The sequence below is a fragment of the Crocodylus porosus genome, unplaced genomic scaffold (assembly GCF_001723895.1).
Source record: "Crocodylus porosus isolate Cpor-Errol unplaced genomic scaffold, CroPor_comp1, whole genome shotgun sequence".
Lineage (NCBI taxonomy): Eukaryota > Metazoa > Chordata > Crocodylia > Crocodylidae > Crocodylus > Crocodylus porosus.
Window position 1 is genome coordinate 126,093,207 of NW_017728906.1, and position 15,917 is coordinate 126,109,123.

The 15,917-nt window shown below is 42.0% G+C and overlaps 1 protein-coding gene across 3 annotated transcripts in view; it reads right to left on the reverse strand.

Moving 5' to 3' along the window:
• Positions 1-15,917, reverse strand: part of SCEL (sciellin) — a 98,219-nt gene that overhangs the window by 61,839 nt on the left and 20,463 nt on the right. For all 3 annotated transcript variants that reach the window (XM_019529775.1, XM_019529774.1, XM_019529773.1), the window contains exons 3-7: positions 11,120-11,237; positions 10,363-10,425; positions 9,583-9,651; positions 3,789-3,857; positions 891-962 (exon numbers count right to left, since the gene is read on the reverse strand). In XM_019529775.1, coding sequence (XP_019385320.1) covers positions 891-962; positions 3,789-3,857; positions 9,583-9,651; positions 10,363-10,425; positions 11,120-11,237 — 391 coding nt within the window. The remainder of the gene's footprint in view (positions 1-890; positions 963-3,788; positions 3,858-9,582; positions 9,652-10,362; positions 10,426-11,119; positions 11,238-15,917) is intronic.

Sequence of the window (15,917 nt, forward strand, 5' to 3'; positions counted from 1 at the left end):
TGCCTCTTTTATCCCCCTCCAGGTGACCCAAGGGGCCAATCGGGACAAGGGGTGGGGGGGGGGGGGGGGAGTCTCTGGGGCCTGATTGGTGAGGAAGGGGAATCCCAAGTCCTCCAATCATCTTTTGCCCTTTCAAAACCCCTGGGCCAGGTCACTGCCAGCCAGCCCATCACAGTTGTTAAAGTAAATAAGTATCTAACCATTACTCTTGGGAATAGTGTTATAAAAGCCTTTCCATCTTAGCTACGTATAACTGATGCTAGGCCAGGTTCATCTCAGGTCTGCAAACCTGAAAAAATTACTGAGAGGTGAACTGCCTACCCCTCCATTGATCATACTGGGGTATTCACTCTAAACCCAGTAATAACACTTTAATTTCAACATTAACTTTTTCACTGGTCATCACTTTAGTACATGAAAAGAGAAAGCAATGGGAGGAAAGCCCAAAAGGAACAGAAGGTGGAATCTGCTATCGGGAAGGAAATATATAAAGAAAGGTGGACATCTACCAGCAGCCCACTTTCAATTAATTATTTGGAAAGGTCCTCTACAGCCAGTTCTAATAACCTCTTAGCTGATATCAGTGAAATTAGATTTATTTAAACTTAAATGTTATCAATATTGAATGCAATAGTATTGTTCATTTGTGTTACTTGGTATTGAAGTGTCCCATGCAAGAATCAGGGACTGAGTCAGGTCCAGCAAAAACAGACAGTACAGAGGCACTGTGAGGGCAGACAGCTGGAGCTTAATTCTTTTGAAGAGGAATCCAAGCTTGTTCGTGAAAGAAGCTCATAGTCTGTTAAGAGCAATATGTTAAGAGTCTACTGGTGACATGATGTAAACCCATAAATATCTTCCAGCAACAGAAGAAAGATGACAGTGAATACCTTTTTTTCTTCACAGGCGAGGTAGTAATGGTATCAGTGGTAGTGACTGATGTGGTAGGAGCCAAAGATTGCCTGTTAAGGAAGGATATTTAATGTATTTATTATTTGCCAATTATGTTCTAATTTTAAGTGATAAATTAAGGATCAAGAATGAGGTGTCTGCCCTTACAAAATTCTTTGAAAGATGGAATTAAAAACTGTGATTATATCTGGAACTGTTGGCTGTTTTTACCATATTTACTCAAATCCAAGACAGCCCCATTTAACATAGTGGGGAAAGTGCCTTTTTTTGGATTTGTGCACAAGGCTGTGAGGAGGCAGGCCACTGCTGCAACTCTAAATCTGGCCCACACTTGGAGTTGGGGTCAGAGCCAACTGCCTGCTCCCCCAAACAACCTCTGCCCCCCTGCCTGCCCCTGCACCATCTTTTCCCCACTGCAGCCTCTGCCCCTTTTCTACACCCACTGTTGCCACATATCTTCTGGCTCTGGCGAGGCTGCAAGCCCGCTCCATCCTGGGGCATGGACCGTGGGGTTGCTCCAGCTCAGCCCAGCCCAGATGAGTAGCTCTGGCCCAGAGCTGCTTCCCATCATTAGCTGCTACCAGGCTGGGCTGGGGCTGAAGCACCCCCACATTCCAGGCCCTGGGCTGGATCCCTGCCAGAGCCAAAGGATAAGTGGTGGGGAAGGGGAGTAGAGGCAATGGGCAGGGGCAGGCAGCTGGGGGGATAGATGGGGATAGACACAGGAAGGTTGAAGGTGCCAGGGGGTGCAGGTATGGAAGCAAGTGCCAGGATGGGGGGGGGGCACCACAGGAGGGGGCTGAAAGTGGGGAATGCAGGCAAAACAGGACAGGCAGTAGGGAGGGCAAGTGATGGGGAAGATGGACAGCAAGAGAAAGGGTGTAGGGGAACAAGTTGTGTAGGGGGTCAAAGTGCAGGGGACAACTTGCTCAACTCCCCCACTGCTGCCCCTACAGCCTACCCCGCCCATAGGCCCCCTACCACCTGCCCCATCACTGCCTGCCCCCTATTGCGATGCTGCTGTGGCAAGGGAGATACATTTAAGAAAACACTACAATAAAAAGATTCTAGACATGGGAAATTATAACAAATTTATATATTTTCCATGTCTAGAAAGGAATTATTCAAGGATTCAGATGTCCAGACAGTGTTCTGAAAGGTTGAGCTTCTTAAATATTCTCAAATTGTGCACTACATATCATTGCTTTCTTTATATCTTAGCCACTATATCCATCCATGTCTCTATACTGCCCTCTGTAGCCACAAAAATACTGAATATTGGTTTTGATATTTAAAATTATATGTTTTATAATTACTTATGGAAAATAAGCACCTTTATTTAGATGGCTAACACATTATCCAAAATTCTACCCATAACGGACAGCATAAAGATCATATTTTAATTATTGTAATTTTTCTCATAAGAAAAAGTTTACTTCTCAAGTTACTGCACTGCCATCTCCACTTCTGAGCTACTGAAAATAAATATGCATCTTGCTATAACTATCTGACAGCAAATATATAAAGCATTGGTTGTCATCCTTTTTAGACTCAAGGCATATTTCCATAACTTTTCTGAATTTAGCAGCATTCCATTTTGAAAACTAATTTCACTTATTTTTTAACTGCAGAAAAATAATAGAAGCACTTCTGTTACAAAGAATCAGAAAGTCCACAGCAAGTAAAAATGTTTTTGACACTATGTATTCCTATTTGAAACCTGGGTTTATCTTGTGAATCATGCATAGGTGTTTCCACACATAATATTTCCAATTGCTAATATTTCAAACCACCCCAGAGTATCCTTAAAAGGATCTCATAGCATCCCTGTTGAGAATCACTAGCACAGAAGGTAACGACAAAAATTGATGAACCATTTAATACCGACTTAGGGCCCACTTTGAATTTTGTTCTAGACCAGTGCTCAATCTGTTGGCCCTACAGGCCAGATGAGTGAAGTAAGACCCATCCACAGATGGATCGAGCCCCATGCACCAGGATTGAACCCCGACCTCACTATCCTAAGCACAGGCAGCAGGCCCTGGGCACTGCCCTCTCTCATCCCTACACATGGCAACTGATCTCTAGGGGCTTGGCACTGTCCCTTCCACCCTAGGGCACTTGGATTGGGTCCTGGGGGTTTGGTACCACCCCACTCCCAGCCTCTCCACCCCAGGACTGACCCCTGGAGTTAGCACCACTCCTGCCCAGTGAGGTGGGATCCAGCATGCAGACCCATGGATCTGGAAATTTGGTGCTCTGAGTTACTAAGTTTCTCTTTAGAAGTATCTGAGCACTTTCACAGTTCAGTTATCACAACCAGCTATACTAGACATAATTTCTCGAGGATATAACTATAATGAAGTTGCACTAAGAATGAATTTGTCCCATTAAAGTAATAAATATAATACCTGACCTTTTCATAAAGGTTAGGTTATTCATAAAATGAAAAACATTTACAGAAAGTATCTACTTTCCTCGAAATCTGAAAATTTTCCCTACTGGAAAACTGACCTTTCCCCAAAATAGTTTTGGTTTTTATCTGCCTATATATATACACAGGAAGAGAGAGAGAGAGAGAGAGAGAGAGAGTCCCAGTCCCCCTTGTCCCATCCCCTCCTCCCCTTCCTTGTTTCTGGATTTCAACTTTTTAGGACAATTGAAATTTTACTGCTGAGATTTTGAGATGTTTTTACCTAAATTGTCCATACTAAAAACAAAAAACAAAAAGCCACTACCCTCCCTCAAACAACCTATATGAAATACTAAATTCATTACATAACCACATAATATTAGTTATTTATCTGTAGATATATTTGTAACTAAACAAACAAAAAGTAATAATTCATAATTAAGTACATTTCCTAAACTCATACCTATTAGTTGGCTTCTTATCCAAGACTGGGGATTTATTTACTTTCTCAACATCACTTCTATCTGAAATTCTGTGTGGAAAAAAGTAGTACAAAATAAATTATAACAATCACTTTAGATTAGACTCAAGTCTGATTTAAAAAAAAAACACCACTAAGAATAAAATGGAAAATCAAATATTATGGAGTCTAAACATTTTACATTAACAGTATACCAGATGTTGAGAGGTAAGAATAAAATAGTAAGTGAAACAATATAATAATAATACATGTATATTTGAAAGTTTGTCTAGCTTGCTGAAAAAAATTAAATCTCAGTTCAAAAGTTGACTTCTATATCTACCAAAATGACATGCAAATAAAATTAATATTTTTTCCTTTAAATTGCTATCAGTTCTAGTGAATATATTTAGACTGTTTTTGATACGGTAGTAGTGTATATTTAATACAGAAACCATCATCCACTGTCCCATGAGAGGCGCACTGTGTTTTTATGGCTTTTAGAGATCAATGTGATTTGAAAATACCTTAGTATAACATCCTTGTTGGAACAGAGCTAAAATCCACAGGAGATATATCAACCAAAGAGATTAGACAAGTGGTACTTAATATTGATTTTATGAAGCCATTAGATCTACATTAAGGAAGAAGCACATGACTTTTCATGCCCTTTATGGATTCTCCATTTGTTGCCTAAAACCTTTCAGTGAAATCATTATGAAGCTATCCCAGTATTTTTTTTTCTGTCTTGTGGAAGGGTAACTATCTATCGTTCATAATATCTTAGAGCCAGAGCTAGTTCCACTTACATAGTTCTGTATTCATTCCATATATGGAACCCCTACCGATATCAGTAAGAACTCTACCAAAAGACCAAGACTAAACTGTATACCTTACAACTGATTAGTAACTTTAATGTGCATATTTAAGTACCTGGCTAACAAATTCTTTAAAAAAAGTTTCCATCAAAACCTATTTATTTAAATAAAGAAATATACAGAAAAATAATTAGCGTTTCTTACTCCTTTTTACTGGAATATTATACAAATCTATTGAGACAGCATAGCAATGTTTATTCAGGTATCTACTGAATTAATACCATATAGTGAAACAAAGAATTACTTAATCTGCCTTTACTTAAAAAATAGGCAACTGGTACTTTCAGTGGAATTCTCTATGTGGATTTCCAATGCACAGTTTATACTAGTGTCCTTTCTGGGTTTTAGTCTCATTTTTAAATAAAGAACTTAATATTAGATGAATAAATAGTACTTTTGCCCAAGGTAGCCTGTGACTAGCCAGCAGTTATTCAGTAGATCACTAGGGGTCTCACTAAACTTGCTAACAGTGACTACATTGCTTGATAATTCTCAAATGTCTGAAGAACCAGCTGTATCAGTATCAGACTTGCATATTAGACTTTCCTCCAACTTTTGTTTTACTGGGGTTAATGAAGAAAATTTCAAATGTCCATGTTTAACTTACTTTGTATTTCTGTCCCCATGTTTCAGGGATTCTGGGCAATAATAAAATAGGAAACTGGAGTTGGCTTGAACATCCTCTTTACTGTTACAGTCTTGTCTTTCAAGACTTAGTTGTCACATAAAGGAAACAGTGCCTCATAAAAGCAGTTATGGAGTCAGATGTATTTTGTATATAGATATAAAAGTATAACCAGCATCCTGACCAACTGATGTAATATATGTCCTCCATCTCTTTTCCCCATATATAATCTGTTCTTAATGAGAAGGAAGACATATTTTGCATAGGAAACTCCCTTTGCCCCACCCTTCTCACAGACAAAGGTGGGATTGATAATTAGTTAACGGTAGGAAAAAGCTGACACTTATCTGTATGATTATTTGTTGTTCTTCAAGATGTGGTATGCAAGTACACATCCACCGTGCTGTCTATGTACACAGTGCACTCGAGCCAGAGGCTTTCACTAGCACTATTGTTGAGTCAGAGACTATGTGCTTTGCACGTTCTTGTTCTTAGAGACAAAGGATAAAGGGGGTAGCCATATCATCCACCTTCTCAGTTCCTTCAAAAGTATTTACAAAGATGTATGGAATGTATACATGTACAAAACATCTTGAATAATAGTTACCATGGAGGTGGGTAAGTGTTCCTTTTCCTCCAAGGAACTGGCGTGTATCTAATGCACAATAAGTGACTCCCAAGTGATTGTCTATATAAATGGCTAAAGAAGAAAAAAATCCTGTTTGACTTTACATACCCAAATAGCCTTTACCCAGCTCCATAACTGCTTTTTTGACGCTTATGCACAGTTTGCAATCCTATTCCAAAAGTGGAGCAGACATACACATTGAGCATGCACAGTAGGCTGCATTCTGATCAGGCAGTTACACAATTCTGTACGTACTTACCTGAGGTCTGAGCCCCAAAACTGTACCATTTTGGGGGAACTTTAAGTTTCCCTCTATTTATGCAGTACATGCATTCCTGGAGAATGGCACATAAATCGAATTCACATAAAGCAAACCCACTTGACAATGTCACAAATAGGGATAGGTTTGCATGGTGATGAGGGAGGGAGGGAGGGAGTGAGGCTGGGACTAAGGAAGGGATGGGGGGAGGGGTGCCGCCCCCAGGGCTTCACAAGGCATGTTTATGAGGCTCCCCACTGGGCTCCAGGATCCCCAAGGAGAGACTGCAGCCTGCAGGAGAGGCTCCCCTCTGCTCCAACAAGGATCTGAGCAGTGACCTGAGAGGTTCCCAGCTCTGCTTCCAGCTCCTCCAGTCAGAGGTTCTGAGAAGGTCAAGACCCCTAGCACTGTTAGGGGTCTTTATAGTTACTGTTCCTATAAAATTTTGTCAATATATGCTCAAGAAGTCCTAGGTACATCCCCTGCTACAGAGGAAAGCAAAAACCCCATGGTCCATACCAATCTCACCATGGGATAAAATTCCTTTCTGACCCCAAATATGGTGATCGGTCTGATCCTGAGCAGAGGGGCAAGACCCTGCAGCCAGGACTGGCTTTGGTCTCAGCAGGAGCACTGGTACATCCCAGGCCTAAAAACACCCTGACAAATGCAGCGGAAGGGGCAGAGGGAAACGAGCAAAGCTCAGGAGCATGGGAAATACCTATAGTAGAACATAGACATAGCTATGCTAGATCATTCCCAACCTGTGGCTGTCCAACCTCTTCTTGAACACCTCTAGTCATGGACAGTCCACAATTTCTCTCACTATTCTAACAGTAAAGAAGTTTTTCCAGATATCTAACCTAAACTTACTTTGCTGCAACTTCAAGCCATTGGTCCTCATACTCCTCTGTGCAGCAAGAGAGAAAAGGCGCTTTCCCTCTTCTTTTTGGCAGCCTTTCAAGTATTTGAAAACTGCTCTTACTCACCTTTTCCACAAGCTGAATATGCCTAGTTCCTTCAGCCTCTACTCATATGACTTGCCCTCCAGGCTCTTGATCATCTTTGCTACCTCTGGACCCTCTCTAACTTCTCTACATCCAGGGCTGGCCTACAATTTTTTGGGAGCCCCTGACATGAAGAAGTCGGTGGCAGCAGTGGTAGCAGTGGGGTGGAGGGGTAGGAAGGGGGTGTGGTGAGCAGCTGAAGAAGCCAACAGTGGTATCAGCAGCAGGAGGAAGAGAGGGGTGGCAAGTGGCCAAAGAAGACAGTGCCAGCAGCAACGCAGAGTGGTGGCAACCACCCACCCCCCTTGCTACAGTACTGAGTTGAAGTATTCACAACCGTAGGGGGCCCCTTGGCTGCAGGGCCCCTTGTGGCCACAGGTTATGCAGGATAGGATGGGCTGGCCCTGCCCACATCCTCTTTAAAGTGTGGAGCCCAAATCTGCACATAGTACTCCAGATGAGGCCTAACTTGTGCTGAGTAGAGTGGCATTATCACCTCCTGTGTCTTGCACCTAATGCTTCTACTGATGTGTTAGAAATAGAATATTGTTAGAAATGCGCAGCTTGCATCTTGCACCTGGTAAGAAAGAAATACTGCCAAGGACTTTTTCTTTCCCAGCCTTGCTACAGCCTTTCTTATGCTAATTGCAGTTTCTCCCCCTCACCTGCCTTAAGTCTTTCTCATGCGGATTGCAGGAGCCAAAATTCAATTATCTGTGTCCTTGAAAGCGGGGGGGAAGTAAACTTTTGGTGACCTGTTGTAGTTTCTGAGCATGCTTAATTAGCTGATGCATATTTACTTCTCCGCCCTGCATACTTAAGTAGTTAATTATACTTAAGTAGTTAATTATACTATACATGCGATGTATGTAGTGATGTAACTTACATGTATGCTTGTATGAAACGGAAGTAAGCTGTAAGAGTTCCTGTTTCTGCACACGTGCCCAGGAGAGAAAAGATAAATTTCGCTTGCGAATACCAATGCGGGGTCAGAGTAATCTGAGTACCTGACTCTGCTCTGACCTTTGTTTGCAAACAAATGCCACCTTTGTGCCGTTTAATGTATGTGTGTCTGTGATTTTTTGCAGGCCTCCAGAGAAACGAACCGCTTTATGCATCAGATGCATCCCAAAAATACATTCATCTTTTGTGTGGCTGCATCACACTACAGACTCATATTAAGTCTCTCAAGAGGCTTTCTATGCCAACATCTAAATTGTTAATAAACACACTGAAGAGCACTGGGCCCAGGACAGGCCCCTGTAGGACTCCACTCAAAACCTCCTGCCATTCTGACATAGATCCATTTATAATTACCCTTTGCTTGAGGCTTTTGAGTCAGTAATCTATTCACCTTGTAGTAGTCTTGTCCTGCCCACATTTCTCTTATTTGTTTATGAGAAGGTTGTGTGGGACCTTGTCTAAAACCACACTGAAGTCCAGATACACGGTATCCACAGCATTCCCTTCATCCACCCAAGTAGTTACTTTGTCAAAGAAGCAGATCAGGTTTTTTTAACATGTTTTGTTTTTTATGAATCAATGCTGGCTGCTTGTGATCAGCATTTCCACCTCCAGATGTGGTACTGGTGTGGACCCATGTGCAGCCCTGACCCACCCTGTGCCTGCTGCAGATTCACACGCTCACAGTGAACAGCTGCAGCAATTGCAGCACTGGTGAAGTAGAAGTGTGCTCGGCATGGGGGCAAAGCAGACCCTCCCCCTTAGTGCTGCCCAGAGCTTCCTGCAGCAGCCATGCAGAGCCCATGGGCCAGGGGTTGAGCAGCCCTGTTGTATCCCAATAATCTAGTGGTTATGGGACACACCCGGGTACTAATTTAAAAAACTATTATATATATTACAGTGCTTACTTCCCTGCAGAGAAGCCTGGCATTGTTGGGGATGGGAGAATTGTCCACGCCTGGTATGGGAGATGGGGGATTGTCCAGTCAGGACCAATCCTGAGCCTGGACTTATTTTCTTAGTTTATCTGCTTATCTCTTAACACCGCATTTATCTCCTTACACCACCCAGCATACTTAAAAATGTATTTAGCCTATGCGGTTTTAGTGTATTATTTAAGCCATCTTAAGGTGATGTCATCACCAGTGTGAAGAGCATGAAGACCACCAGGTAGCATAATAAATGGACATAATGCTTCAAAAGATCTAGTGACACCCCAGGGTATCTCAGCCCCCTGGTTGAGAATCACTTTTCTAGATGTACAAATATCCCTCCTGAAAGACAAAAAGTTCTAGGTGTAAAAATGTGTACAAGTGTTAGAAATGGTCATAAATGCAAGAATTAACACAAAACTTTTCATTTAATTCTTCTCTTTCAAGGCAAAACATCACATGCACTAGAAATGAAAAATACTTTATAAGAAGGGAAAAAACCTACTTGTCTAAAGAAGTATCAGATCTGTATCGGCCAAGGTAAACTTTCTGATCTTCTTTTTCATTCACGTTCCTGGTGTTAAGAAAAGATTACTTAATTAATTAGAAGTAATTAAAACCAAATGAAATATGTGTCTATTTTATGCAAAATAAACAGAATATGCATAGAATCATAGAAGTTGGGTCGGAAGGGACCTTGTAGATCTTCAAGTCCGACCCCTGCCTGGGCAGGAGAAAAACTGGACTCAAATGAGTCCAGCCAGGTAGGCATCAAGCCTCTTCTTAAAGATCCCCAGGGTAGGAGCCAGCACCACTTTCCTTGGAAGTTGGTTCCAGCTCCTAGCCACCCTAACTGCAAAGTAGTTCTTGCAGATGTCTAATCTAAACCTACTCTCCAATAATTTGTGTCCATTATTCCTTGTTATGCCAGGGGGCACTAGGGGAACCAGTGTCTCCCCCAAACCCTTCTGGTCCCCCCTAGTGAGTTTATAGACGGTCACCAGGTCCCCCCTCAGCCTTCTCTCATGCAAATATATCATTATCTGAGTACAATTCAAATAAAGTACAAGTCTTGCATTAAGACTTCACACAGTAGTCCAGTCTACTCAGATGTCAAAGGGCCCAGTTCAACTTTCTTTTAAATCAACTATTACAATGGGAGCAGGAATGGGCTCAAACTGAATAAAACAAGCTCTTCATATAAAATGATGTTTAGTACAAGCATGTGCCTTTCCCTTTATCTCTGACATTATCATTTCAAAGATGTATAGACAAACTACTGTACCTGTGTAAACCATCTTGGGATTTGTATTGGTTTAGGACAGCCCTCCCATAATTTTCATCTGTGCTACAATTTTTAAAAGGCAGATTATTGATTACAAATCAAACAGTTTTTAAGGACATAAATATAATAGAGATATCTTAAAGCAATAAGATAATTTCTTGACAAAGACTTGTGTCCTAATTCAGATCTTGCACCATTTTTACATCATGGTAATTCCACTGAGTACAGATCTTGCTTCTACAGATTGTGTAAACTCTTTCACAGAGGAATCTGTTTATATAGCAACCAGTGCTATAATGGCCTGATCTTAGTTGGGGATTCTAGGTATTATAACAATATAATGTAATAATTTGGGCACCATTATATTTAAAGTAGTAGTCTTGATGTAATTAAGTTACTTAATGGGATATACCACCTTTAATTACTCATTGTGTTGCAGACCTAACAGAATTAAATATTCATGCAATCAAAGCTTTAGGAGTGCACGCTCTGTCATTTTTAATCCTCAAATCCTGTGAGACAGCAGCCTTATAAAATGTTACATATCCCACTAAAATAAAAATGGAGGCTAGTTATGTTAGCAAAGGGAAGAAGGCAGTCAGTGCCTCACATGGCTGTGTCCATACATTCAAACACAAGTACAGATCCAGTCAGTAAAAGGTTGTACATGCAAAAAATCAGATAGCAAATCAAGACAAAGGAATACAAGATGTTAACCTGCAATCACGAGAAATATGTTGTACACTATCACTCTTACTTTTCCTCCTCAGATCTCTTCTTTATCCAGCTGTTATCTTTCAACAAAGTCCTTCGCTTGTTGGTATCTTGAATAACCTGTTGTCTACTTTTAACTGCAACAGAAGGATTCCTGATATCTATAAATGTAGAGAAATAGCTACTGAAAATGTGTGTGATAATTTCAAAACCTTAAAATAGCACTAGAAATTCTTGTTCCTGGGAAGGCTTATGGTATACATTTCTTGGCACAAACTGAATCTTTCAACATCACAGGTGGAGCTCAAGGCTTCCTTAACATCAAGCAATGAAGATGCAGGTGCTATCAATCTGCAGTTCATTTTTAATCCAAGCCATTGTCTTCCTATGTTCCATGATTTACTAACAAGTACCTTACTGTGATGCAACCAAGACAGAGGCCCCTGTAGCCCATTACTAAAATCTATGGTGTTAACAAAAAATATTTAGATCGAAAATATTTGGTTGAGTTCTTTATATATTAGAAAGGTCTAGTCTCCTCACAAAGTGAATACCACATTTACAGAGTTATAATTTTCTGTGTCTAGAATCTAATTATTGGAGGGTTGGATTAATTTTGTCCTTCCCACAGGCAAGCAGTGGCAGGGAGGAAGGTGGCAGGGGAGTCAAGTGGTCCTACCCTTGCCTCCTGCCCTCACCCCACACCTTGCCCTGTGCCACCTATCCCTCCCCCACCACTTGCCCCAAACCAGTGCTTGTGCACCCCAGTATCTGCCCTGCCTCCTGCCTATGCCCTCTGGTGCCTGCCTCCCCACCCCTGCCCAGTCACTTCTGTTTCCTGCCCCTCCCCACAGCCTCTGCCCCCATCCACTTGTGCTCCACAGTCTCTGTCCCCCTGCTACTGCCTCTGCTTCCCTACTACCCCTCACAGCCCCTGCTTGCCAACATCTCTAGGTTGGGCCTTGGAGCTGCTGCCATTGCCACTGCTTCATGGCTGGGCTGGGATCACAGCAACCATGTGCTCCACGGCTAGCGCAGGACTGGGACTGGAGCTATGCTGAAGCCAGAGGGGTAAGTGGCAGCACTGGCAGGGAAAGGAGGGTGGGGAAGCAGAGACAGCAACAGTGGGGGCAGACAGGGAAGCATATGCTGTGGGGTGTGGGCAGCAGCTGCAGCTCTGACTCCAACTCCATCTCTGACCCTGAGTCAGAGCTACATCAGCTGCCTGGCACCCACATCTCAAATCCAAGACAAGGGGCTTCTTTCCCTCATGTTAAATGTGGGGGGGGAACTCATCTTGAATTTGAGTAAATATGGTAGATGCCAAAAGTGTTGTATTTATTTGTCATGCATGTACCTTGGTGTTCTGCTGTGACTTGCAAGAAGGGGAGGCCAAAGACTTCAAGTACAATGACAAGTGCAAAGAACTATAAATAAGTAACCAGGAAGAGAGTGCAAAATAGAACGAAGTAGTCAAGTGTTTACTTTAAGGGAAAGTACCTACAGTCACTTCTTCAGAAAATATTTTCTAAAGCAAAGGAACAATATGGAGTACAAAGATGCAGTTCTGTTTTATATAGAAAATTCAATTGAAAACCCCCCAGCTGTGAGCCACATTGGGTACGCCCATCATGTTCCCAGTACTGCCTCCTGGGACCTGCTCATTTGCTTCTCCTCTCAAGAGGCCTTAGGATTGGCTGCAGAGGGAACTTGGTACAAGTGTGCAGGAGTGGATGGGCAGAGTCTACTTGTAAGCACTGCTATCCAGGAGCATCCTGGAAACAGTATGAACTTAAATATTGTGCCCACTACTGCTTTTGGGACCAGTTGCAGAAACACATGCAGCTCAAGGATAAAATTTGAGTCACTGGACCACCCACCCATAGGGGTTGGGCTATCACATCTTGTTTAAAGGCATCAAGTAATGCTGAACTTATTACATCCTAACTTAAGTTACTACAATGATTATGATTACTGTCACATTTAAAAATTTGCACCTTACTTCTAGCAGTCTGGGCAGGAAAAGGATGGTGGGTAGAAGGGGTGGGAAGTTATTTATTTTTCTTTTAGTTCAAACAAATTGATTATCGTATAACTGCAGTCCAGCAAGGAGGCAGTATCAGTTAGCAAGGAAATCCATATTAAGTGTATATATTATACATATTTACACTTTGCTCCTGGGGAACACCGAGCACATTATGAGTACAGCAGGGTTCAAGAGTACAATAATAAGTATGAAAGACTGCACAGCACTTGAAAACTGAAAATGAGTTTCTTAATTACTTTTTGGAGAAAAGAGTGAGTTCCCTCCCAGTAACATTCCTTAAATACCTTACATCTGATACAATCTTCTGCAATCTAAATAAAAAAATGCCCTTCAAGATATTTTTATAAGCCTCAGGGATAAAATCATCTTCAGGAAGGATTATTTACCAGTTGCAAGAACGGTGAACTCCATCCAAAACAAGGAATTCATGATGGAATTTTAGCCAAGGACTCCCTCAAATTATCCCTAATATATTTAAGGCTGTGCTCCATTTCAGCTACAGTCTCCTGTGTATCTTGAAATGTTTGGGTTTTTTTGTGAACATCAGTACACCCAAAGCAACAACAATACTGCACCTGGTATGTGGAACATTTTACCCTAGTTGCACATAGTGAATAAGATATTACTTTAAAAGTCTATTCGGATTCTGACTCTATCTCAAGTTAAATAATTGAAAACATTTAACCTTAAAATAATACATAAAACTTTAAATAAAAGTTCACAAGAAGACAGAAGCCAACAATACTAACCTTATGTTTATTTTTAAATAGGCCATTGCACCTAGTTGATTAACATGCATTTATACAGTAATGGCCAAATCCTGCTTCATCTTTATATGCCCTAAACCAGGAGAGTTAAACTTATGGCCCATGGGCTGGAACTGGCCCGTGGAGCTTCATGATCTGGTCCATGGATCTCATACTAACCCTGCACATGGTGTGGGGCATATGGAGCCAGTCTGGTATACAGGCTAGACCCAATGCCATAGGCGTAGCTTGTAGCACAGGTGGCAGGTGCAGGGCGCACATAGCATGCAACACCCAACTAGCCAGTCCTACATATTGGCTCTGGAGAGCATGAATGGTCTGGAACCTAATCCTGATATGCCCTAGAGCTGCAGTCCAGTAGGCTGCTACATGTAGCATGTGCCCCATGCCAGCCCCAAGGCTCTGGGGCTTGCAGCTTTGGGTCCAGCCCACACACTACAAGCCCCAGAGTGGGGCTAATACATACTGCCTTCAGAACAGGGGCCCAGCATAGGGAACATACTGCATGTGGCATCCCACTGGACTGGCCCTGTCCATGGCCAGATCCAGCCTGCAGACTGGCCCAGACATCCTCATCCAGCCCATGGAGCCAAAAGAGTTTGACACACCTGCTCAAAACCCTGCTCTGATCATCTTTCTGCACCTTGAATTTAATATTCATTGGATAAAATGAATATATGGCAGTGGGATAGCTGCTACCCCACTATGGGACAGAGCAGTATCTGGGACCAGAATCCAGGTCTCTCTCTCTTGCAAGGTAATATCCACCTTACTGAACCATATTCCCTTTCACTTTCTTTCTGGAAGTTGGGACAGTTTTAAGAGGAGCTTTGGAAGGTGTTTTGAACTATGCCGCCCGGGAGGCTGCCAGACTAATCCTCTTCCCAGCCCTGCCCCTCCTATGCACCCCCCCCTACCTGCCCCTGCCCCAGCAAACTGGCAACTCTCAGTAGTGACTGGGAGGGGTGGGGACTGAGTCTCCATTGCTGTGATCAGGCAAAGGTTACATTTTTGCAGGATCAGCTATGTTAAAAGCACTCTGCAACTGTGCACATTTGTTATGTTATGGTTGCAAACGCCCGAAGTGGAGACTTAAGTTTTGATCCCATTCAGAAGGGAAACACAAGGGAAGCACAGCTATGCAAATAGGAATAGAAACTAAAATTTGCATTATTTTTTGGCACTTATGGAGCTAAGCAAGTGGTATTAAGCAGAGAAATGTGAAAGAGAATATGGCTCTAAATCAAATACGACTCCACCCTCACAGTATAGCCCTTTTCCCATATCTCCCAGATTCAAATTAAGAAATTAAGTGTATTGCAGTTTTAATGTTTTGCTCTAGATTTCTTGCAGTCCTTGAGCAGTGCAAAAGGGATGGGAAGATACAGGGAAAACCTTTTGCTTCAAATCCAAACTCATGTATCTAAAATGTATAGATCAGAATGATTTTTTATTTCTGGAAAGTTTCCATTAGCTGAAAAAAATGGAGTTTTGATGGCCCTGAAACTATTCAAAGAGTTTGCCAAAGAGTTCCAGCTGGGAGAAAAATGTATGGAGGCACAGCAGTATTCACATTTGCCAAATACGTCAGTGGTTAGAGCATTCATCTAGGATACAAGGCATCCAAATTTAATTCCCTTCTACACCAAAGGGGATTTAGAACCCATATATCCTGGGAGTGTGCCCTTAGTCTCAGACTACAGTGTATGCTAGGGTAGTAAAAGTTCTACATCTTTCCCATGATACTGTTCCACTTCATATTAAAAGAGCACATCACTTTCCCTTGAAGAGGGACTGAAAAATAGGTCCTACCTCCCAAGCAAGAATCCTAACTACTGGCCTTATTCTGACTCATTAATTATTTTATACAAAGTGGAACAGTGTAAACAGAAGGACTTAAAGGAGACCCACTTTATTTCCTGAAAGTGAATTAAGACTCTTACCCAAGTTGTGGGCATGAATGACGCATGCCCTCAGCAGCTAGGGGTGCATGGCAAGAGTTTCATAGTTTCATAGTTAGTAAGGTC